The 25930-nt window shown below is 37.5% G+C and overlaps 1 protein-coding gene across 1 annotated transcript in view; it reads right to left on the reverse strand.

The window, feature by feature from the left end:
* COG5 (component of oligomeric golgi complex 5) overlaps window positions 1-25930 on the reverse strand; it is a 273181-nt gene that overhangs the window by 52585 nt on the left and 194666 nt on the right. Inside the window, exons 13-14 of the mRNA XM_082632836.1 lie at window positions 19505-19666; window positions 17386-17485 (exon numbers count right to left, since the gene is read on the reverse strand). Coding sequence (XP_082488962.1) covers window positions 17386-17485; window positions 19505-19666 — 262 coding nt within the window. The remainder of the gene's footprint in view (window positions 1-17385; window positions 17486-19504; window positions 19667-25930) is intronic.

Below are 25930 nucleotides of genomic sequence, written 5' to 3' on the forward strand. Positions count from 1 at the left end.
GCACTGCAACAAAGAGTAGCCCCCGCTCACCACAACTAGAGAAAGCTCGCGTGCAGCAACGAAGACCCAACTCAGCCAAAGAAAATTATAAATAAAATTAAAAAAGAAAATCAAACTGCTATGGATTTAATTTGTCTTCTTTTGCCCTAGTTTCTTGAGGTGGAATATTTGAACAGTAATTTGGGACCTTTTTCTTTTTGCCCCCCATATAAGCATTTAATGCTATGTATTTCCCTAAATTAACTGCATCCCAGGAAATTTGATATGGTATATTCTCATGTTTATTTAATTCAAAATATATTTTTATATTTCCCTTTTGACCCAGAGATTATTTGAAAGTATGTTATTTAATTTCCAAATATCTGAGAGATTTTCCAGATATTTTTCGGTTACTTTGAGGGGAGGGGTCACAGACCTCTCTGAAACCTCTTACAACATTTTTCCAGAAAAAACTCATATAAAATAACATTTTATAATTTCCTGGGGTTCACAGATCCCCTGAAAACCCTTCACAGAACTCCTAGATTAGCAATTCCTACCCTAAGACACTGAAAAATGATGTTTAGAAAAGGTTGTCCACAAAGGAGAAGGCAGCTTTTCTGGAGCCCTATCACAGGGAGGACACTTTCTACAGGTACCAGTGTTTTAGGTATGTCTCAGAAAATAATCTAAATTGGCACAAGTTCATACTAGTGAGTTTAGTAAAAGTTGGCTGCCCAAAAGTTAGCTGCTATGTGCTTGATATAGTAAAGGGAAAAGATAATCAATAATTTCTAAGATGCAAATGAGTTCTTTTATACTCAAATGCAGTGAATTTTAGTTTACATCCTAACTTTTAAAAGAAAGTGTCTTTTTGTTTGTTTCTTCAAATTAAGACTGCTGTTTTTCTGCTAAGAGAGAGCAGGAGCACACAATCTATAGGTAGACAGCAATACATTTTCAGCTTTTCAGCACCTTGAAGTTACAAGTATGTCATAAAACTTAGAAGAAATATGAGAACTAGCCTAGTACCTGGAAAGCTCTCAGAGGCTCCTCTGTGAAGACTGTCTTCCTCTATGGTTACTCCGTTTGTCCCCGCTGTCTGGGGGTTTTACAGTTGCCCTTTCAACCGTGCCTCCCTCCCGACCACTTCCACCACAGCTCTGCAATTCAAACTCACATCTACTGCCGGTGGCTCAGAGATCCCATCACACTGGATACTGCAAGAGCCAATCGCTGAGCGTGTTTTGGCTTTGGCTCCATTTGCAAGGCCATCTTGCCTCGTGTCACACTAGGCTGATACCTATGGCAGCCCTAGGAGGTAAATATAGGTTTTCTATCTTATTTGTAAGTGTAGCTATATCTTTGTCATTATACGTATTTGTGTGACTGTGTGTACTAGGGAATAGGGTACTCTGAGTGAATCACAGCCTAACCCTGACTAAATGCTGACAACTTTCTCTCCCAGAAACATACTTTAAAATAGTATAATTTTGAAGTATACATTAGAGAATTAAATTATATTCCTATACCTTGAAACAGGGATAAGATTATACCTTCTTGATCACTAAGATGCTTGAAAAGATATAAAAGCTCTATAGTTTTAAGATCACTTCCAATTCCAGTAAAAATGGACCAGGTAATTCAGACTAATCCTGTCAATGGCAACACCTAGAAGAGCTGAATTATATATTTAAAAAACCTTCATGGTATCAAAGTGCTAACATGGCAGTGAAAACTCAAGGGGGCCTGATCCAAATGCCCAGTTTCAAGTCTCGTATTACTTCTTGTACTTTCTGGAGTTGACATGGAAAATTCTATTTGTTTTATTTGTTCACATTCTGAAATAAAGGAAGAGATAAATGAAAGTATATTTTGTAATGAAAGACATAAGGAAAAATAGGAGAGGGGAAAAATTAATATTATATGCTTGTGGTAATGTAAACAAGTTTAGGACAACAAAGATTCGAGAATACAATATATGATAAGGGAACAGATATATGTCATCACATAAGGCATACATAAAAAGGCTCATAATTTTTAAAAGTAAATTAATATTAATTAAAATCATTAAGTAAATTATCATAGTAATGAATTTCTATCTTCTTTGGGCTATGAAGCTGATAGTCATATGCCATAAAAATTTCATACACACTTAGGAGTAAATATTTGCAAATCATGTATCCATACAACTCAACAGCCAAAAACCAGTCTGACTGAAAGAAGGGCAGAGGAACTGAAAAGACATTTTTCAAAGAAGATACCCAGATGGCAAATGGGTACATAAAAAAGTGCTCAACATCACTAATCATCAGGGAAATGCAAATCAAAATCATAAAGAGGTATCACTTCACACCTGTTAAAATGGCTGGTAAGAAAAAGATAAGAAATAACAAGCACTGGTGAGGATGTGGAGAAAAGGGAACCCTGTGCACTGATGGTGTGAATGTAAATGGGTACAGCCACTGTGGAAAACAGTACGGAGGGTCCTCAAGAAATTAAAAACAGAACTGCCATATGATTCAGCCATCTGAAGAAAATGCAATCACTATCTGGAAAAGATATATGCACCCCTATGTTCACTGAAGCATTATTTACACTAGCTAAGATGTGGAAACAACCTAAGCGTCCATGGCAAATGAAGGGATAAAGAAAATGTGGTGTATATGTATAATGGAATATTATTCAGCCACAAAAAAAGAAGGAAATCCTGCCATTTGTGACAACATGGATGGACCTTGAGGGCATTACGCTAAGTAAAATAAGTCAGATAGAGAAAAACGAAAGCCCTTTGATTTCACTTATATGTAGAATCTAAAAAACAAAACAAAACAAACTCACAGATACAAGCTGCTAGAGGTGAGGGGTAAGGGGTGGGGGAAATGGGTGAAGATGGTGAAAAGATACAAACTTCCAGTTATAAGACAGTAAGTCCAGGGATGTAATGTACAGCAGGGGGACTACAGCTAACAATACCGTATTGTATATGTGACAGTTGTTAAAAGAGTAAATCTTAAAAGTTCTCATCACAAGAAAAAAAAAGTTAGGGTGTGCACCTGAAACTAATATAATGTTATGTGTCCATTATATCCCAATACATATATACAAACAAATATTTTAAAAATTTAATACACACTATTAAGATTCAAGGAGGGAGATTAGGCCATTGGGAATTAAAAAGAAAAGCTCATTAACTCTCTTTTTCTGTTGCCAAGTTCCCAATTTGGCTTTGTGATAGATGGTGTAATTGGCCCCAAACCTTCATCTCTTTCTGCAGCCATATCCTTTGCTATTTAATATCGCACTGTGGCTGGGTTGCTTTGGTGAGCCAGACTTACGGGGCTATTTTCTCTCTTGTGCCTCTGCCTTCACCATGAGATCAAGCTCAGAATAGCCTGCTGCAGGATTAGAGACATGAAGAACAGAGTATTAACTATGGTTAAAGCCAGCCTAGATCAGCAGCTGGCCTGGTGTGGAGTAAACCCAGCCAAAGTCAGCAAAGTCACCTAGCTGCCCCTCACAGGCCCCAAGACGTACAAGCAATAAATGCTCATTACATGCAACTCAGATTTTGTAGCTATTATACAACAATTTTGTGGCAACAGTTAAACAGACTTTTGCAGACTTTAACTGATGACTGCATTTTTAACTTTCTGCTGAAAATATTTCCTAATTATAACACCATTATTTGACATTTCTCTCTGTCTTCACTATGGCCTACTGAATCTTAGACAGCATGACTATTTACTACTGACCTGACACAGCCCCCAGAAAATCAAGCTCTTACGAGCCGGGGAAGCAAGTCAGAGAGCTGTCTTAACGAAAAGAAGGAGTGATCCTAAAATACACCAACATAAGAAGAGAGGTAAGAAAGAGTGGAAAGCTGTCTAAAGAATCAAGAGGGTAGGTAACCCAAGGGATCAGTGTATTTGTATTACAGCTAAAGCACGTTTGGTTCAAGAGAATCTACCGATACGTTTCCTCTGCTTGCGCCTAACATAAAAACTCTTCCAAGTGATTTTATATTTTTAAAAAAATCTTCTACTTGAATGTTAATAACACAGGCTATTACCGAATGATATTATATGGAGCAGTATCCAGGTAGATGACATTTAAATCTGCATTAAACAATCCTTTTAAAACTAAAAAAGTTAAACTCCTATGTTTCTATATCATCATTTAAATATCACACATGCAGGTTTTCTTCCATTGTAAGAATGTCAAGTCTCTAAACTACTTGTTAATTATACAAAGAATAAAGTATATATTTACAAAGCTTTTAAAAAACCCTACTGTTGTCTAGAGCTACTGACCTCATCATAGACAGCTACTGACCTGCTCTGAAGCTGAAACCTCCCCTTAAATGTCATCCTTATTATTGTTTCAAATGGTCTGCAACCTAATTAAATGCCAATCTACTTTTTCACAATTTATAACGTTTGACATTTATACTGGGATTCTATATGTCATGCCCAGAAACCATCAGATAATAGTTATTATTAGAAAATGCCCTAACAATTTACCTTTTAAAAGGAATACTTACTAGTATTATTTGCCTATAATTTTGTTATCACAATAGTTTGTAAACCTATATATTATCAAGGTATCACAATAATTCCCTTATATAATAATACTTTAATTTTCTTTTAACATATAGAGAGCAAGGAAAACACTGGTTCGAACTTGTGGTAGCAAGGTCTAGTGACATTTTCTACGGAAGTTCACATTTCAGAACTATACAAATTACCAATATATCACCATTATATAATCAATTTGTTTAATCATAAAATATTACGATATATACATCTATAGGTGTGTGTGTGTGTGTGTGTGTGTGTGTGTGTATTTGGAACATAAAATTCTACTTAGTAAATTAATTATAACTTCACAGTTGCTGTCAAGACAAATGAGTAAGAATTCTTAAATGAAGACAGCCTAAAAAAACAATGATCTCATTTTCACAAAACAGCACCTTGGAAACATACTAAATTAAATACATGTTAAAGGAAGTAAACCCTAAGACTTATAACTCACATGTGCGACTTCAAGGCTAAATCCCTGTTATTTCTAAATTAAATCACTAAACCACCTAAATATCTGCTACCATCTGAATGTTCGTACCCTCCGCCCACCAATTCATATGTTGAAACCTAATGCCCCAGGTGGGGGGGGGGGTCTTTGGCAGCTGATTAGGTTATGAGGGCAGAGAACTCATGAATGGGATTAGTGCCCTTATAAGAGAGGCTTGAGAAGGCCCCCTTGCCCCTTCTACACTGTGAGCTTACAAAATAAAGACAGCCATCTATGAACCAAGAAAGGGGCTCTCACCAAATACCAAATCTGCTGATGCCTTGATCTTGGACTTGCCAGCCTCCAGAACTGTGAGAAATAAACTGCTGTTGTTTATAAGTTTAGGGCATTTTGTTACAGTGGCCCGAATGGACTAAGACACTCTCCGTTAAGAATAAAGAAGTAAACTATGATACTTAAGTATACTATGCATGTATTAAAATAGCAGATATACATCTCTGTGTTATATTGTAAAGTGGGTAAGTAAATCACAAAACAATACTACTTAAGTAAAAAAGAAAGATGTATTTGTGTTGTGGTACAAGAGAGTTTTAAAGCTTGGTCTAGACTCAAATTGAAGTTTGAATGCTAGTTTTAAGACTTGCCTGCTGGCATTGCACTTTTAGCGGTCTATATCAGCCAGGCTACTAAGCTTTCTCAGGCTCAATTTCCACATTTTGTAGTGGCAGATATTGATACTTCCATTTCAAGGGTTGTTGTGAGATAAATGAGATAATACATTTTAATGCCTTGGCACAATCCAAGCCACTATAGATGTTTAATAATGGTAGTTATTTTTACGGCGCTGTCCTAACCTTAAAAAATGAATTCTCTGGTACCATTTAAGAGTCAGGAAGAAGGATGTAAGGATTTGTCCCTATAGAGCTTTAGATTTTTATGACACATAACTCTGGTGATTAATAACAAAGAAGACTTAGAAAAACAAATACATGTGTAATGATAAAATAATTTCAGATTATTATAAGCAAATATATGTACTATGTATATAACTCATATATGTTATATTCTACTATATCCTAAGACATTCAAATAATAAGGTTGAAAAGAAAAACATATAGCTTCTTTAGGCATATGAAAGAATATATCTGAAAACACATAATGAATTTAGATGGCCATAAAGACGGTCCACACAAAGGATCAACTTGAGAAATCCTTTTACCATCCTTTCTCCTGATGTGAACTAAAGCTATAGTTAAGCATGTTAAATGTTCCGATAGCCAAGAAACTTCCACAACTAACCTTTAGGAAAATAAATTTAGGATTCTGGAAAGCTGCTCATGCTACATTTCAAGTTTTGTATTTTCAAGTTGCCCTTTTAAAAAACACACTGTTGTTAAAATTCTAGCTTTCCTTTATTTCACATCTTAAACATTCATTAATGATCTGATTTCTGTCACTTTTCAACCTTGTGGACTTGAGACTTAAATATCTCACCTATAAAAAGAATTCTCCCTTTATAGACTTATACCAAATTACAAGTCAACATTTCCACTTACAGATAGAGTAGATATTCTACTTTAAAACATGTTTCAATCTTTCTCTCACTAAAGATTTAACACTTGGCTATTTTCTTCTAGATGTTTTCAGTGAAATAATTATAAAGGAAGAGGAATATGGCAAGATCAAAGAACAAAACTTGTCAAATTTAAAAACACAGAGGAGTGGCAGAAATAGTGTTATTAATAGCCAAAACACAAGAGATGAACATTAAAACGTTACTTGTCATTACTCAATAATATTTAAAATAATAAACATATGATGTTCTTTGAACTGTTATTTAATGCTTAGGCTTTCTTTAAACACTAAAATGAAAGTAGAAAAGTAAAACTACCTTAAAAAAAATTCACTTAAAAAAATTTTAAGAAACTGTGAACCAAGATGGCAGAGTAGAAGAACGTGTTCTCACTCCCTCTTGTGAGAACACCAGAATCACAACTACCTGCTGGACGATCATCGACAGGAAGACACTGGAGCTCACCAAAAAAGACACCCTACATCCAAAGACAAAGGAGAAGCCGCAATGAGACGGTAGGAGGGGCGCAATCACAGTAAAATCAAATCCCATAACTGCTGGGTGGGCGACTCACAGACTGGAAAACACTTATACCACAGAAGCCCACACTGGAGTGAAGGTTCTGAGCCCCACGTCAGGCTTCGCAACCTGGGGGTCTGGCAACAGGAGGAGGAATTCCTAGAGAATCAGACTTTGAAGGCTAGCAGGATTTGACTGCAGGACTTCACCAGGACTGGGGGAAACAGAGACTCTACTCTTGGAGGGCACACACAAAGTAGTGTGCGCACTAGGACCCAGGGGAAGGAGCAGTGACCCCAGGGGAGATTGAACCAGACCTACCTGCTAAGTGTTGGAGGGTCTCCTGCAGAGACAGAGGGTGGCTGTGGCTCACAGTGGGGACAAGGACACTGGCAGCAGCAGTTCTGGGAAGTACTCCTTGGCATGAGCCCTCCCAGAGTCTGCCATTAGCCCCACCAAAGAGCCCAGGTAGGCTCCACTGTTGGGTTGCCTCAGGCCAAACAAGCAACAGGGAGGGAACCCAGCCCCACCCATCAGCAGTCAAGTGGATTAAAGTTTTACTGAGCTCTGCCCACCAAAGCAACTCACAGCTCTACCCACCACCAGTCCCTGGCATCAGGAAACCTGCAGAAGCCTCTTAGATAGCTTCATCCACCATAGGGCAGACAGCAGAAGCAAGAAGAACTACAATCCTGCAGCCTGTGGAACAAAAACCACATTCACAGAAAGATAGACAAGATGAAAAGGCAGAGGGCTACGTACCAGATGAAGGAACAAGATAAACCCCAGAAAAACAACTAAATGAAGTGCAGATAGGCAACCTTCCAGAAAAAGAATTCAGAATAATGATAGTGAAGATGATCCAGGACCTCGGAAAAAGAATGGGGGCAAAGATCGAGAAGATGCAAGAAATGTTTAACAAAGACCTAGAAGAATTAAAGAACAAAGAAACAGAGATGAACAATACAATAACTGAAATGAAAACTACACTACAAGGAATCAATAGCAGAATAACTGAGGAGGAAGAAAGGATAAGTGACCTGAAAGACAGAATGGTGGAATTCACTGCTGTGGAACAGAATAAAGAAAAAAGAATGAAAAGAAATGAAGACAGCCTAAGAGACCTCTGGGATAACATTAAATGCAATGACATTCGCATTATAGGGGTCCCAGAAGGAGAAGAGAGAGAGAAAGGACCTGAGAAAATATTCAAAGAGATTATAGTCGAAAACTTCCCTAACATGGGAAAGGAAATAGCCACCCAAGTCCAGGAAGCACAGCGAGTCCCACACAGGATAAACCCAAGGAGAAACACACCGAGACACATAGTAATCAAATTGGCAAAAATTAAAGACAAAGAAAAATTATTGAAAGCAGCAAGGGAAAAACGACAAATAACATACAAGGGAACTCCCATAAGGTTAACAGCTGATTTCTCAGCAGAAACTCTACAAGCCAGAAGGGAGTGGAATCATATACTTAAAGTGATGAAAGGGAAGAACCTACAGCCAAGATTACTCTACTCAGCAAGGATCTCATTCAGATTTGATGGAGAAATCAAAAGCTTTACAGACAAGCAAAAGCTAAGAGAATCCAGTACCACCAAACCAGCTCTAAAAAAAATGTTAAAGGAACTTCTCTAATTGGGAAACACAAGAGAAGAAAAGGACCTACAAAAACAAACGCCAAACAATTATGAAAACGGTAATAGGAACATATATATCAATAATTACCTTAAATGTGAATGGATTAAATGCTCCAATGAAAAGACACAGGCTTGTTGAATGGATACAAAAACAAGACCCATATATATGCTGTCTACAAGACACCCACTTCAGACCTAGGGACACATACAGACTGAAAGTGAGGGGATGGAAAAAGATATTCCATGCAAATGGAAATCAAAAGAAAGCTGGAGTAGCAATTCTCATTCAGATAAAATAGACTTTAAAATAAAGGATGTTACAAGAGACAAGGAAGGACACTACATAATGACCAACGGATCAATCCAAGAAGAAGATATAACAATTATAAATATGTATGCACCCAACACAGAAGCACCTCAATACATAAGGCAACGGCTAACAGCTATAAAAGAGGAAATCGACAGTAACACAGTAATAGTGGGGGACTTTAACAGCTCACTTACACCAATGGACAGATCATCCAAAATGAAAATGAATAAGGAAACAGAAACTTTAAATGACACATCAGACCAGATAGATTTAATTGATATTTATAGGACATTCCATCCAAAAACAGCAGATTACACTTTCTTCTCAAGTGCGCATGGAACATTCTCCAGGATATATCACATCTTGGGTCACAAGTCAAGCCTCAGTAAATTTAAGAAAATTGTAATCATGTCAAGCATCTTTTCTGACCACAATGCTATGAGATTAGAAATTAATTACAGGGAAAAAATGTAAAAAACACAAAAACATGGAGGCTAAACACTATGTTACTAAATAACCAAGAGATCACTGAAGAAATCAAAGAGGAAATCAAAAAATACCTGGAATGCAAAAATCCTCAACAAAATACTAGCAAACAGAATCCAACAGCACATTAAAAGGATCATACACCATGATCAAGTGGGGTTTATTCCAGGAATGCAAGGATTCTTCAGTATACACAAATAAATCAACGTGATACACCATATTAACAAATTGAAGGAGAAAAACCATATGATCATCTCAATAGATGCAGAGAAAGCTTTCGACAAAATTCAACACCCATTTATGATAAAAACCCTGCAGAAAGTAGGCATAGAGGGAACTTTCCTCAACATAATAAAGGCCATATATGACAAACCCACAGCCAGCATTGTCCTCAATGGTGAAAAACTGAAACCATTTCCACTAAGATCAGGAACAAGACAAGGTTACCCACTCTCACCACTCTTATTCAACATAGTTTTGGAAGTTTTAGCCACAGCAATCAGAGAAGAAAAGGAAATAAAAGGAATCCAAATTGGAAAAGAAGAAGTAAAGCTGTCACTGTTTGCAGATGACATGATACTATACATAGAGAATCCTAAAGATGCTACCAGAAAACTACTAGAGCTAATCAACGAATTTGGTAAAGTTGCAGGATACAAAATTAATGCACAGAAATCTCTGGCATTCCTATATACTAATGATGAAAAATCTGAATGTGAAATCAAGGAAACACTCCCATTTACCATTGCAACAAAAAGAATAAAATATCTAGGAATAAACCTACCTAAGGAGACAAAACACCTGTATGCAGAAAATTATAAGACACTGATGAAAGAAATTAAAGATGATACAAATAGATGGAGAGATGTACCATGTTCTTGGATTGGAAGAATCAACATTGTGAAAATGACTCTACTACCCAAAGCAATCTACAGATTCAATGCAATCCCTATCAAACTACCACTGGCATTTTTCACAGAACTAGAACAAAAAATTTCACAATTTGTATGGAAACACAAAAGACCCCGAATAGCCAAAGCAATCTTGAGAACGAAAAATGGAGCTGGAGGAATCAGGCTCCCTGACTTCAGACTATACTACAAAGCTACAGTAATCAAGACAGTATGGTACTGGCACAAAAACAGAAAGATAGATCAATGGAACAGGATAGAAAGCCCAGAGATAAACCCACGGACATATGGTCACCTTATCTTTGATAAAGGAGGCAGGAATGTACAGTGGAGAAAGGACAGCCTCTTCAATAAGTGGTGCTGGGAAAACTGGACAGGGACATGTAAAAGTATGAGATTAGATCACTCCCTAACACCATACACAAAAGTAACCTCAAAATGGATTAAAGACCTAAATGTAAGGCCAGACACTATCAAACTCTTAGAGGAAAACATAGGCAGAACACTCTATGACATAAATCACAGCAAGATCCTTTTTGACCCACCTCCTAGAGAAATGGAAATAAAGACAAAAATAAACACATGGGACCTAATGAAACTTAAAAGTTTTTGCACAGCAAAGGAAACCATAAACAAGACCAAAAGACAACCCTCAGAATGGGAGAAAATATTTACAAATGAAGCAACTGACAAAGGATTAATCTCCAAAATTTATAAGCAGCTCAATAACAAAAAAACAAACAACCCAATCCAAAAATGGGCAGAAGACCTAAATAGACATTTCTCCACAGAAGATATACAGACTGCCAACAAACACATGAAAGGATACTCAACATCTTTGCTCATTAGAGAAATGCAAATCAAAACTACAATGAGATATCATCTCACACCAGTCAGAATGGCCATCATCAAAAAATCTAGAAACAATAAATGCTGGAGAGGGTGTGGAAAAAAGGGAACACTCTTGCACTGCTGGTGGGAATGTGAATTGGTACAGCCACTATGGAGAACGGTATGGAGGTTCCTTAAAAAACTACAAATAGAACTACCATATGACCCAGCAATCCCACTACTGGGCATATACCCTGAGAAAACCATAATTCAGGGAGAGACATGTACCAAAATTTTCATAGCAGCCCTATTTACAATAGCCCGGAGATGGAAACAACCTAAGTGTCCATCATCAGATGAATGGGTAAAGAAGATGTGGCACATATATACAATGGCATATTACTCAGCCATAAAAAGAAATGAAATTGAGCTATTTGTAATGAGGTGGATGGACCTAGAGTCTGTCATACAGAGTGAAGTAAGTCAGAAAGAGAAAGACAAATACTGTATGCTGACAAATATATATGGAATTTAAGAAAAAAAAATGTCATGAAGAACATAGGGGTAAGACAGGAATAAAGACACAGACCTACTAGAGAAAAAAAAAAAAAAAACCTGGAGGCAAATGACAATGAAAACGTGACAATCCAAAACCTACGGGATACAGCAAAAGCAGTTCTAAGAGGGAAGGTTATAGCTATACAAGCCTACCTCAAGAAACAAGAAAAATCTCAAATAAATAATCTAACCTTACACCTAAAGGAACTAGAGAAAGAAGAACAAACAAAACCCAAACTGAGCTGAAGGAAAGAAATCATAAAGATCAGAGCAGAAATAAATGAAATAGAAACAAAGAAAACAATAGCAAAGATCAATAAAACTAAAAGCTGGTTCTCTGAGAAGATAAACAAAATTGATAAACCATTAGCCAGACTCATCAAGAAAAAGAGGGAAAGGAGTCAATAAAATTAGAAATGAAAAAGGAAAAGTTACAACAGACACCGCAGAAATACAAAGCATCCTAAGAGACTACTACAAGCAACTCTATGCCAATAAAATGGACAACCTGGAAGAAACAGACAAATCCTTAGAAAGGTATAACCTTCTAAGACTGAACCAGGAAGAAATAGAAAATATGAACAGACCAATCACAAGTAGTGAAGTTGAAACTGTGATTAAAAAACTTCCAACAAACAAAAATCCAGGACCAGATGGCTTCACAGGTGAATTCTATCAAACATTTAGAGAAGAGCTAACACCAGTCCTTCTCAAACTCTTCCAAAAAATTGCAGAGGAAGGAACACTCCCAAACTCATTCTATGAGGCCACCATCACCCTGATACCAAAACCAGACAAAATACTAAAAAAAAAGAAAATTACAGACCAATATCACTGATGAATATAGATGCAAAAATCCTCAACAAAATACTAGCAAAGAGAATCCAACAACACATTAAAAGGATCACACACCATGATCAAGTGGGATTTATCCCAGGGATGCAAGGATTCTTCAATATACGCAAATCAATCAATGTGATACACCATACTAACAAATTGAAGAAGAAAAACCATATGATCGGGCTTCCCTGGTGGTGCAGTGGTTGAGAGCCCGCTTGCCGATGCAGGGGACACGGGCTCGTACCCTGGTCTGGAAGGATCCCACATGCCACGGAGCAGCGGGGCCCATGAGCCATGGCCACTGCGCCTGCGCGTCCAGAGCCTGTGCTCTGCAGCGGGAGAGGCCGCAACAGTGAGAGGCCCGCGTACCGCAGAAAAAAAAAAAAAAAAAAAAAAACATATGATCATCTCAATAGATGCAGAAAAGCTTTTGACAAAATTCAACACCCATTTATGATAAAAACTCTCCAGAAAGTGGGCATAGAGGGAACCTACCTCAACATAATAAAGGCCATATGTGACAAACCCACAGCAAACATCATTCTCAATGGTGAAAAACTAAAGCATTTCTACTAAGATCAGGAACAAGACAAGGATGTCCACTCTCACAACTATTATTCAACACAGTTTTGGAAGTCCTAGCCTCAGCAATCAGAGAAGAAAAAGAAATAAAAGGAATACAAATTGGAAAAGAAGAAGTAAAACTGTCACTGTTTGCAGATGACATGATACTATACATAGAGATTCCTAAAGATGCCACCCAAAAACTACTAGAGCTAATCAGTGAATTTGGTAAAGTTGCAGGATACAAAATAAATGCACAGAAATCTCTTGCATTCCTATACACTAATGATGAAAAATCTGAAAGAGAAATTAAGGAAACACTCCCATTTACCACTGCAACAAGAAGAATAAAATACCTAGGAATAAACCTACCTAGGGAGACAAAAGACCTGTATGCAGAAAACTATAAGACACTGATGAAAGAAATTAAAGATGATACCAACAGATGGAGAGATATACCATGTTGTTACATTGGAAGAATCAATATTGTGAAAATGACTGTACTACCCAAAGCAATCTACAGATTCAATGCAATCTCTATCAAATTACCAATGGCATTTTTTTACAGAAGTAGAACAAAAAATCTTAAAATTTGTATGGAGACACAAAGACCCTGAATAGCCAAAGCAGTCTTGAGGGAAAAAAAACGGAGCTGGAGGAATCAGGCTCCCTGACTTCAGACTACACTACAAAGCTACAGTAACCAAGACAATATGGTACTGGCACAAAAACAGAAACACAGATCAATGGAACAAGATAGAAAGCCCAGAGGTAAACCCACTCACCTGTGGTCAACTAATCTATGAGAAAGGAGGCAAGGATATACAATGGAGAAAAGACAGTCTCTTCAATAAGTGGTGCTGGGAAAACTGGACAGCTACATGTAAAAGAATGAAATTAGAACACTCCCTAACACCATACACAAAAATAAACTCAAAATGGATTAGAGACCTAAATGTACGACTGGACACTATAAAACTCTTAGAGGAAAACATTGGAGGAACACTCTTTGACATAAAGCACAGCAAGATCTTTTTTGATCCACCTCCTAGAGTAATGGAAATAAAATCAAAAATAAACAAATGGGACCTAATGAAACTTAAAAGCTTTTGCACAGCAAGGGAAACCATAAGCAAGACGAAAAGACAACCCTCAGACTGGGAGAAAATATTTGCAAACGAATCAATGGACAAACGATTTATCTCCAAAATATATAAACAGCTCATGCCGCTTGATATTAAAAAAACAAACAACCCAATCCAAAAATGGGCAGAAGACCTAAATAGACCTTTCTCCAAAGAAGACATACAGATGGCCAAGAGGCACATGAAAAGCTGCTCAACATCACTAATTATTAGAGAAATGCAAATCAAAACTACAATGAGGTATCACCTCACACCAGTTAGAACGGGCATCATCAGAAAATCTACAAACAACAAATACTGGAGAGGGTGTGGAGAAAAGGGAACCCTCTTGCACTGTTGGTGGGCATGTAAATTGATACAGCCACTATGGAGAACAGTATGGAGGTTCCTTAAAAAACTGAAAATAAAATTACCATAAGATCCAGCAATCCCACTACTGGGCATATACCCAGAGAAAACCACAATTCAAAAAGACTCATGCACCCCAATGTTCACTGCAGCAGTATTTACAATAGCCAGGTCATGGAAATAAACTAAATGCCAATCGACAGAAGAATGGATAAAGAAGATGTGGTATATATATACAATGGAATATTACCCAGCCATAAAAAGGAAGGAAATTGGGTCATTTGTTGAGATGTGAATAGATCTAGAGACTGTCATACAGAGCAAAGTAAGTCAGAAAGAGAAAAACAAATATCATATATTAATGCATATATGTGGAACCTAGAAAAATGGTACAGATGAACCGGTTTGCAGGGCAGAAATTGAGACACACATGTAGAGAACAAACGTATGGACACCAAAGGGGGAAAGTGGCCGAGGGGTGGTGGTGGTGGTGAGATGAATTGGGCGATTGGGATTGACATGTATATACACTGATGTGTATAAAATGGATGACTAATAAGAACCTGCTGTATAAAAAAAAAGTGATCAAATGTATTCTATTGGAAAAAAAAGCAAATATAGACCATGTTTACTGTCTAAAAAAAAAAAAAAAAAATTTTAAGTCCGTGACTTTCTGTTACCCTTTAGCATTGTAGGATGGTAGGCCTGAGTAATTTAGGGTCACAGACTATTTGACCAACAGCATCAATTCAATCCAGTGTTTTTGATATATTTTAATTTTGTTAAAGCCTTTTGCCACCACTGCCTTAACTGAAGTCACATGTTACATTTACCACTGCCCCCGCTTGTCACAGAAGAGTGATATATTTTCCATACATATGCTGGCTCTTCTTTATAATGTTGTTGTCAGGTGGGACCATCTCATAAGGATATTTTTTTTCTGACACTTCCAGTAATTACGCTGAACTCTACTGGATATAATACCGAATTTCATTTATAGCAATAAACCATGTTTTTAAAAGTAATAAGTATCATAATAAAGCTTCTATAAAAAAAAGTTTGAGAGAAAAATTAGTCATCTAATTATCTACAAAGAGCTTCCATGGTCTCTGTAGGGCCAGCTTTCAATAAACAAAGTTTAAAAAAAAAAGATGCTTCTAAATTATTTGTCAAGGCTGCAAGAATAATTGAGCAGAAAATAGCACCATATTAATATGCAACCACAATGGAGCCATCCATTAGAACTGAAAGCAGGAAGTCTCATGAAATGACTGTTAGCACCAAGGATCATTTTATGCAAATTCCTTAGGGTCAATTTGTTACCAACCTACTCTAAAAATTATTCCAGAACCAACTAGAACTACTAGGATATAGGTAAAGCCAGATTACAACTGACCCTTGAACACATGGGTTTGAACTGGGAGGGTCCACTTACATGCGGATTTTTTTCAGTAGTAAATACTACAGTACTACATGATCCACAGTTGGTTGAATCCACCGACACAGAAGGTATGACAAGGAGAAACTACGTATACGGAGAGCTGACTATCAATTATACACGGACTTTTTTTGTTTTGTTTTGTTTTGTTTTTGCGGTACGCGGGCCTCTCACTGTTGTGGCCTCTCCCGTTGCAGAGCACAGGCTCCGGACGCGCAGGCTCAGCGGCCATGGCTCACGGGCCCAGCTGCTCCGCGGCATGTGGGATCTTCCCAGACCGGGGCACGAACCCGTGTCCCCTGCATCGGCAGGCGGACTCTAAACCACTGCGCCACCAGGGAAGCCCCTATACATGGACTTTTGACTGCAGGGAGGGTAGGTGCCCCAACCCCCAAGTTGTTCAAGGGTCAACTGTACTTCATTTTACAATGTTTCAATTGGAGCAGTCAGGGAAGCCAAACAACAACAAAAAAACATGGTTGGCTATCCCTATAATGACAGTAGAGATACCACATTTTGGCACATTCTCTAAAATTAGTCCATCAATGACAGTTAAAGATGTATTAAAGCCTTACTCCTTGGATTTCAGTTAGCATACATATCTAGTAGTTAAATATGTATGCTTACCTTTAAAACATTAATGTAGAGAGTTAAGATTATGATTCAGGCATGCAGTTATTATTTTAAATATATGCAAACAGCTGTTTCAAAAAGAGTAATTTTGGAGCTAAACTTCCACGGTCTAGGGTTCGAACCTTTAGAAAGTAAATCAACATTTTTCTTTTACAGTTTTAAGCACTTCACTTCCTCCAATCATTTTCTAATGGTTCGAGTCAATTTCACACTAGGTAACAGCACATGAATGATATCTGGGGTGAGTGGTCTCATGACAGGAAATTTGATCAATCTGAAATAATTACACTTAAAAATATACATAATTTAGCCCATAAAGTGGCACATGCATTTTTTAAAAAGTCTTATAAAAAACCTGCCTGTATTTTGTAAGTGTAGCAATGGCAGGAGGGCCAATTTTTAAGAGGTAACATTTTTTTCTGGTTTAAATTCATAAGAAAGTTTCAAATATTCACTGTAAAATTTTCCAGTAAATTAATATTTAGTCAATTCAATATTTATAGTTAGTCAAGTACTGTATAATTAGTAATTTTAAACAAAATCATGAAAGTTTACAGAAGGGATTATCACTTACCAGCTGCTCCGATTTTACACCATACAACTGGATGGTCCTTGCCACGTTTTTTGACACAGCTAACGTGAGGTCTGCATCAACAGCAGCTACATTTAGTTCACTGGAGAAAACAAAAACAGACTTTAATTATTAGCAACACAGTTCATCAACCAAGTAAAGAGCAACATATAAACTTAATCCCAATAAACAATGTGGTGATTTTTTTTATAGATTTCACTGGTTGCCTCCAAGAACTGATTGATTGCACTGTTTCATTTTCCCTCCTAAATTCAGCATTAGGAAAAAGTGCTCTAAGACTGTCTGGTTAATGACCAGTTTCTCATTAATAAAAGCACGTCATGTGTGAATTCAGGCTGTGATTAAGGGAGTAAATTGTGTGCAGATTTTTCAAGTAGCACTCTTGTTAATACTGATAAGTGCAATTAGAGACACTGCATGTCACAGACATCTGCAAGGAAATTACAGCTCTTGAATGGAAGTGGTGACCTTGGAAGGACAAAGGCTAAAAATATAAATTACACGATACATAAAGATACTCAGTTTCTGTAGAAATTATGCCAATTCATGCTATTTTGATAAAATAGCTTTTTAAATATATCAAAAGCATAACAAGGATTTAAATTGAAATTTTAAAAATTTGGATTCTTAAAGTATTTCTTTGTCATGCTTATTTTCAATTTAACATTGGATTAATTGGGACATTTGAGGTAATTGCAAAAAAAAGTTTTTACAAAGACCATGGAAAGTTAACTTTTTAAAAGTTAATTTTTAATTAAGAGTTAAAAATTGCATGAAAATGCATATACAAGTAGAAAGCAAGAAAAGTAATTATTGTCTCTCAAGTAGCAGAATAAATCTTGGCACTTACCAGGTTGCCTTTATGAAGAAAGTGAAGGACTTTAAAACAACATTAGTGCTTACTATGTGTGACAGAAATGCCCTTTCATATACCAGTGAGACATAATTTTATTAAAGTTCACTTTCACATTCTATTAAACAATTGGCGTAAGTATATAATTTTATTAAAGTTCACTTTCACATTCTATTAAACAATTGGCGTAAGTATGCTTCTTCAAGTCCCACCTTACAATCGATCACAGCATTGTCAAACTGCACCAGGGAATGGGAGAGATACCTCTTTAACATGTCCATAAATAGGTAAAGAGATCAAGTTCAATCCATGACCAGTTTTGTCACTACCATATGAAACAAATAATGGAGACATTAGGGTATAAACATCTTCAGTCAGGACTTTGGAAAGTCGAGATAACTGTGGAAAGATTTAGGATCAAGATGCTGGGCAATTTCGACGCTGTATTTAGATAGATACGCACATTATACCTGTGGCTTTTTAGTCGTACTCTCACATGCCTCAGAATCACCGTCTTCAAATTTATAATCTAAAAGAATCTAGACTTTTATACCTTGGTTCTATATTGCCTAACTACTAATTTTACTCCTCAAAATGTTCACCTATAAATGTATAGACCTACTGTTATGACAACTTGTTATTACGACAGGAACTGAGATAGTCTCAACTGCAGATTAACCTGGGGGGGTCCCTAAAATGTCTAAAAGCAACAGTATAATACATTGTCCGCAACCATTCAGGTGGCATCTCTGCTAGGATATCTTCCCTTTTGAGAGTTTTAAAAGCTGTCACATTCACTTAGAAAGCTTAAAACAGCAAACACAAGTAGACAAATCAGGATTATAATCCTTGTACGCCATGAAGTACTTTCTGGATTTAAGATAAAAAAAAAGTTGATCTCCATGCTTTAGCTTCTCAATTGATAAAATTATTTTTATATTAACTTTCCTATGTAATATTAGAAATTTACTATGGCATAAAGAATTAGGTTGTTTTACTTTGTATCCTTGACAAGATACAGAATAATGATAATTGACTATTTTTAGACTGTATTTAAATGGTTTTATTAATTGGAATCTCAGGTATTGATACTTACTACATGTACACTCACTCAATGCAAAACTCTTGATTTAATTTCCAGACTAATTCTTTGAATAATTTGAGATAAATTAAAGATGTACTGCCATTATACATCACTAACAAATGTGGCAGGCATTTTATGGCATGCCACTATATGAAAATACATACCTTGCTATGGTTTTAATGATACCTTCAAGTTCATCGGCAGAAGGAGGGTTACGACCACCAGGGGGAAAAACCAAGTTGATCGGATCAAAGAGTCGAGATAAGGATTTTGATAGATAAGCAGCTTCATAGGGTTGTAGTGAGTCTTTCAAAGCCTTTCCTGGACTGTGGGAACAAAGTTTATTAAAAATGAACTTAAATTATACAAAACTAAGTGCTAGTGTGTTAGGTTGTAAATGCCTTTCTTAAAAACATATCTCCTATATAAAATGTAACTCTATGTGAAGAAAAGAAAAAATTTTGTTTAAAAATGTATAAATATATTTACATAATTAAATGCTTATTAAGAACTAAACATTTTAATTTATACAAAATTCCTGGGCATAAATGTTATATAATATGCACCAGTACCTACTGGAGTAAGTTTGTCGCTTGAAACTAAAAGAGTAACACTGTAGAATCTTATTAATTCTAATGGGGCCATGTCTTCACTTAGCATGTTTCTATAGAGCATACAAGAGAGGCAAGTCTGCAGAGACCTGCTCCCACCAGCTCAACCCTCTTCACACACAACAGCTGCCCTCTCATAAGCTCAGTGCCTAAGAGGGAAGTATACAGGTGGAGGATTTTATCAGCCTTCTGATACCAAAACTGATACTAACAAGAATGAGGACAAAATAAAAAGTGCCTGTGCAAGTCCCACAATCACCCAAATACTCCCAATTGTAGTTCTAAGTTAATTTGTTTTACAACATTCTTCACAAACTAAAATCTAGCCTGCTAAACACTTCTTCCCTCCTCAGTCCTCCTATGTCTTCAGTTATTTCTGTTGATTTTCATTTACTTGTCCAACTATCGGATCTTATATTTTACCTCTGACAATTACTATCAAATACCTATAACCATATAATTAACTCTGTATCTTCTCACATCACCCCTGTTTATGATCCTTCTACTAGCCTTTCCACTCTCTTAAACAAACAGACAAAAACAAATCCCCCTTAATCCTAAATGTTCATCTTGAAAACATTTAACCTACTCCTTCAGGTAAAGGAAACTTGGCTTTCTCCTTTTCCACCTTTGCAGGTCAGCTGACAAGACCTAGAGGTCAGAACGCTCCTGGCTCCTACATCACAATTCCATACTTATCTTAACACTTTCTCATTCAATAAGTATTTCACTCAACACATAGCTCCTGAGAATACTACGTGCCAGCCCTCACTGAGTGCCGGGAAGATAGAGACGCAATCTGCTTTACAGTTCAGTGAAGAAACGTGCAGGTAAAGTGTGAACTGTAATAGCTTCCGTAACAGATGATGAGAGAAAGACCACAACGGGCACAGGGAAGAACTAAGTGTCTAAATGTGTCTGAGGCAATCCTCTACTCAAGTCCACGCCAGCTATCTAAATGTCCTCCCTATTTTTGCTCCGGTCCTTTACGGACCTTAAGAAGCCTCTTCTCTCTTCTGCAGAAATTTCAGCACTAAATTATAAGCACTAACATTCTCCTTGTTCTCCAAGGATCCTTCCAGAAGGTCCTGCAGCTCTACCCCAACACCAAAGCTGCCAAGGCCCGGCTGGCTGTCTGCCAGCAGCCAATCCTCAAGCAGCTCGCACGGGAGAAGCAGCTCTATGCCAACATGTTGGAGAGGCTGGCTGAAGAGGAGAGCAAGACCAAGGCTGCGGTCATTGCAGGAGAGCGGCCTGCGGACACCGAGCTGGAGGAGGCGCAGAAGACGACCCGGCAGGGGGCAAAGCACAGCCTCCCCCAGCCCTGCTCCAGCGGCTGCCTGCCTCCCCTGCTCCCTACCTTACTCCACCCTGTTAGTTTTGGAAAACCTGAAGAATCTGGGGGGGGGGGGCGGGGGCGGAAAGGATCCTTGGTGATTACAATGTCAAAACAAACAACTTTTCTGAAACCTGTCCTGTACTAGAAGTCTACTTTCATTTTAGCTTTACTATGGCGCTTCCATGTTTGAGTCATCGTTTTGAACTGCTCCACCTCTGACGTCGCCAAGCTCGAAGACAACTTTCCACGCCCCCACTTGCCGCCATCTCCTTCCCGTCTACAATTTGCCAGGTACTTCCTAGATGCGGGAAATGTAGCAATGAAGTCAGTTGGAAAAAACTCCCTGTCCCCTTAAAGAGACTTCTGAGAACACAATATTGTAAATCAACTCTACTGCAATAAAAACTAAAAAAAAAAAAAAAAAAAAAAGACTTCTGAGAAACACACAAAAAAAGAAATAAATTTTTAAAATGAGTTAACTACGGAATACAATGGAGAGTAAAAAATTCTAAGAGAAAAAGGAAGCCAGGAAGCCAGAGACCGTTTTTTTTTCAAATCCAATTTTACATAGGGTGAGGCAAGGGAAAGCTTCCTGAGAAGATGTGAGGGAAAAGATGGAGCAAGTTATATAGATTTCCAGGGTAGGCGCTTTCTATAGGGAGAGAACAAGTGCAAAGGCCCTGAGAAGGGACTTAGACCTGGCTGCGTTTGACAAAAAGTTAGAGAAGCAGGCACTTAAGTGACAGGAGAACAGTACAAGATGAGGTCTAACAGAAAACAGATGCAACAAATCATACTGAGCTTTGTATATCAATGAAAGGGCTAGTTTTTACTCAAAAGAACTTGCTCTTTGACCTTACAGTGATCAGCGCTACGGAACCCTATGCTCATCCTCCACCGTTTCAAGGTGCTTTCATTAGCATCCTGATTTTTCTAATTTACCTTCCTTTCAAAGCTCTTACGAAGAAAATCTCAGTTAGATGGTCTCTGTATCTGCTGCTAAGCGTTCCACGTATTGCAGAGAAAAAGTAAATTGTTTCTGTTAAATGTTTATGCAAACCTCTTAATTTCAAGAGACCTGAAGCTCCAGGTATTAAAATTCTACTTCTGCATCCCTTCACTCTCCACAGCTGGCCATCTGCCTCAGCTTTACACTAAGACCAAAACCAGTGGCAATGATCCTGATACGAGCTTATTTTTTCCTTTGTAACTTCACCTACCCTCGGCGATTTTCCTCTTATCCCCAAGAAAAAGTAGTTTTATTCCTTTGTTCATATCAAAACCTCTCAGAAGAATTACCTACCTCCTTCTTTCCCGTTCTCTTTTTTTAAAACTGCTTTATCAAGATTTAATTTACATTCAATTCAACCATTTAAAGTGTATAACTCAATGGCTTTCAGTATATTCACAGGTATGTGCAACCATCACCATGCTCAATCCTAGAACATTTTTATCACCTTCAAAAGAAACCTCATATCCTTTAGTTTTAATCTTTTACCCCCCCTCACCCCATCCCCAGCCCTAAGCAACCACTAATATGCTTTATATCTCTATAGATTTCCTTATTCTTAACTTTCACAGGAATAGGATCATACAGCATATGGGTTTTATATCTGGCTTTTTTCACTTAGCATAATTTTTTCAAGGTTCAGTCATGTTGTAGTCAGTTCTGCATTCCTTCATTCATGTGTGGATATATCACATGTGGTTACCCATCTGTCTGCTGATGGACATTTTGGGTGTTTCTATCTTTTGGTGATTATGAATGCTGCTATAAACATTCATTACAAATTTGTGCGTGAACACATTTTTTTAAATTTTTAAAAATCTGCTTAATATGCTTTGTTTTTATTGTGATAACATATACATAACAGATGGGTGCTGTGCACAATAAGGAAGCGCCCACCTATTGATCTCTGTCTGAGGTTTCACGTCAGCTAACTGGCAGCTGAGGGCAGGATGAGAAATGCTGCACTTCTGCTCTTCTTAGGAAGAAAGCCCTCCAGTTAGGAGTGGTGGGGGAGGGAGCCCTTTGTTCTTGGCTGTCACAGTCCTGAGTGGAGCCTATGCCTTGCTGAGCTGGGAAGAGGGAGGGAGGAACACCAGTCTTGGTTCTAATATCACAGGCTCTTATGGAATTCTTTCTACCGAATTTTCATAGACTTTCTTGAGTCGATGATTTTTCATTTTCTGTTTGCTTTTAAAACCATTTCCAGACACTTTAAATTGTTTGGTTTTTAATAGTTTTCACCAGATTCACTGTGGGGTGGGTCAGCGGAGTGGGGACGGCTGTCATCCCAGAAGTCAATCTCCTCCCATTCTGTCTTTCATCAATCCTAATAATGCTTTCGTATCCACCATTCCACATCTAGGCCTTGAACAACCTTATTTTGCTATATCTAGAGGTCACTTCTCAGTCCTAAGCTTCTTCAGCTTTTCAAAAGCATGTGACACAGTTAACCATTCCTCCTCTGACTGAAATGAACTCATTCTTTGGGGTTCCACATAACTTTCAGTTTTCCTCCTATCTCACCATTGTTTTTCCTCTTAGTCTTGCAGGCTGCCACTCCTCTGCACAATCTATAAATTTTGGAGTGCGTATCTTGGGCCAAAATTCCCTTTTCTCTTTATATATATCTTCCCTATGGAATCTCCTCCAGTCCCAGGATTTTTAAAGATCTGCATAGTGATGACTCTCAAATATGTATTTCTAGCCCTGATTCACATTCAAGTACCTTTTCAACAACTCTGTAACAACTCAATTTGCATCTCTGATTCAACAGTTTCAAAAGAAAAACCTTAACACTACTCGATGGGGAATTCCCTGGCAGTACAGTGGTCAGGACTCCACGCTCTCAACGTGGAGGGCCTGGGTTCGATCCCTGGTCAGGGAACTAAAATCCCACAGCCGTGTGGCATGGCCAAAAAAAAAAAAAAAACAAAAAAACCCACAAACAAACAAAAATGAAACAAAACAAAAAAACACTACTCGATGAAACAATGTCTTCCAATCATTAGGCTTCTCCCAACTTGTCCACGCATATCCTTGATTCTTCTTTTCCTCTCAAATGCGATCTACCAGCAAGTTCTGCTGGCTTGCCCTCTAAGCTATATCTCGAATCAATCTGACCAGTTCTCACCATCTCATCCACTTATCCTACTTCAAGACATTATCATTTCTTGTCTGGATAAACAAAACAGCTTCTCTTTCCCTGTGGTGACACTCCCCCTTAGTTGTCCACAAGGAAGCCAGCATGCTAATTTTTAAAATGTTTATTAGTTCATCTCATTCCTCTGTTTAAAAGCAAAGGTTTCCAGTGTTTTGAATAAACTCTAAACCCCATATCATGGTGAGTAAAGCCCTACATGATCTTACGTTTCCCCTCCTCTCCGACCCAATTTTTTACCCCCCACTCTCCCTCATTCATTGTGATCAGCTTTCTATTCCTCAACCTCCCCATCTTAATTTTCTCATACTCTAAATTTGCTCTTCTCTCTGCCTGCAAAAATCTTACTCCGAATCTTCCATAGTTGATTTCTTCACATTATCTCGATCTTGGGTCAAATGTGACCTTTTCATAGAGGTCTTCTCTAACCACCCTATATAAAACACTGTCACATTATCTTGTTTTATTTTCCTCATAGCAAGAACAGCTCTCAAAAGTTCAGCATGAATACTCAATGATGAAAAATGTTAACCTGGTTATTTGTGCCTTGATTCTATTTAGATTATTCTAAGGGCTTGTTCCATTCATTATCTCTTTTCTTCACTTTCTCTCTCCACTGGCTACTTCTATCTATAAAAACTCTCAGCTTTCCCTCTATCATTAAAAACAACAACAAAAAACTTTCCTTTGGCTCAGCTACCATGGTCAAATTTATGTTTGTTTCTTGCCTCACTTCTCAAAAGAATATATAAATCATATTGTCATTGTTTCCTTATTATATCCTCATTATTTGGTTTGGTTTCTGAGAAGAATACAGGTCATAAGTCCTCTTTCCCACCTTACTGAAGTCAGTCTCCAAAAGGTGATAATGATGTCCCAAAACACAGTGGTTTTTTTTTTCATTCTGATTTTTTTCTCTACATTGCATTTACTGCCTTTCCTCTATCCCCACGAGTAACATATGCTCATTTTAAGTAAAAGCAGAAAATACAGAATAAAAACTCTACCTCTTGGACATAAAACACTATTACCTTGTGCTATGTATATTTCCAGAGCTGAATTCAGTGCCAACATATGAATCTAAAAATAAAACTAAGCCAGAAATACAATGATACTATATACGCTATTTTGTATACTTAAAAAAAACCTTAATGCATTACAAGATCTTTGAAGATCAACAGATAACTTTTCAGTCTTCTTGTCTCCTCTTTCCATTAGCCCTCACCTAATCTCCATGTTTAGCATGAAAGAGTAACTGAAGAGAACAACAGCGTCTCCTTCTATCATACCAGCCTACCCTCACGCCACTTGTTTTCCCAGTCAGAACTTCTACGTCCTGTATCTTACCAGTCAGAACTTCTTACTACAGTGGATACAATTCAGCTATAAGTATTCAGAAGAAAAATTTTTTAAGATAAACATTAAAATAGCACTCATAAATCTAACCTTTTTCTTACAAGGTCAGTGATCAGA

This window comes from Mesoplodon mirus (genome assembly GCF_964341445.2).
Source record: "Mesoplodon mirus genome assembly, chromosome: 9".
NCBI classification, from domain to species: Eukaryota; Metazoa; Chordata; class Mammalia; order Artiodactyla; family Ziphiidae; genus Mesoplodon; species Mesoplodon mirus.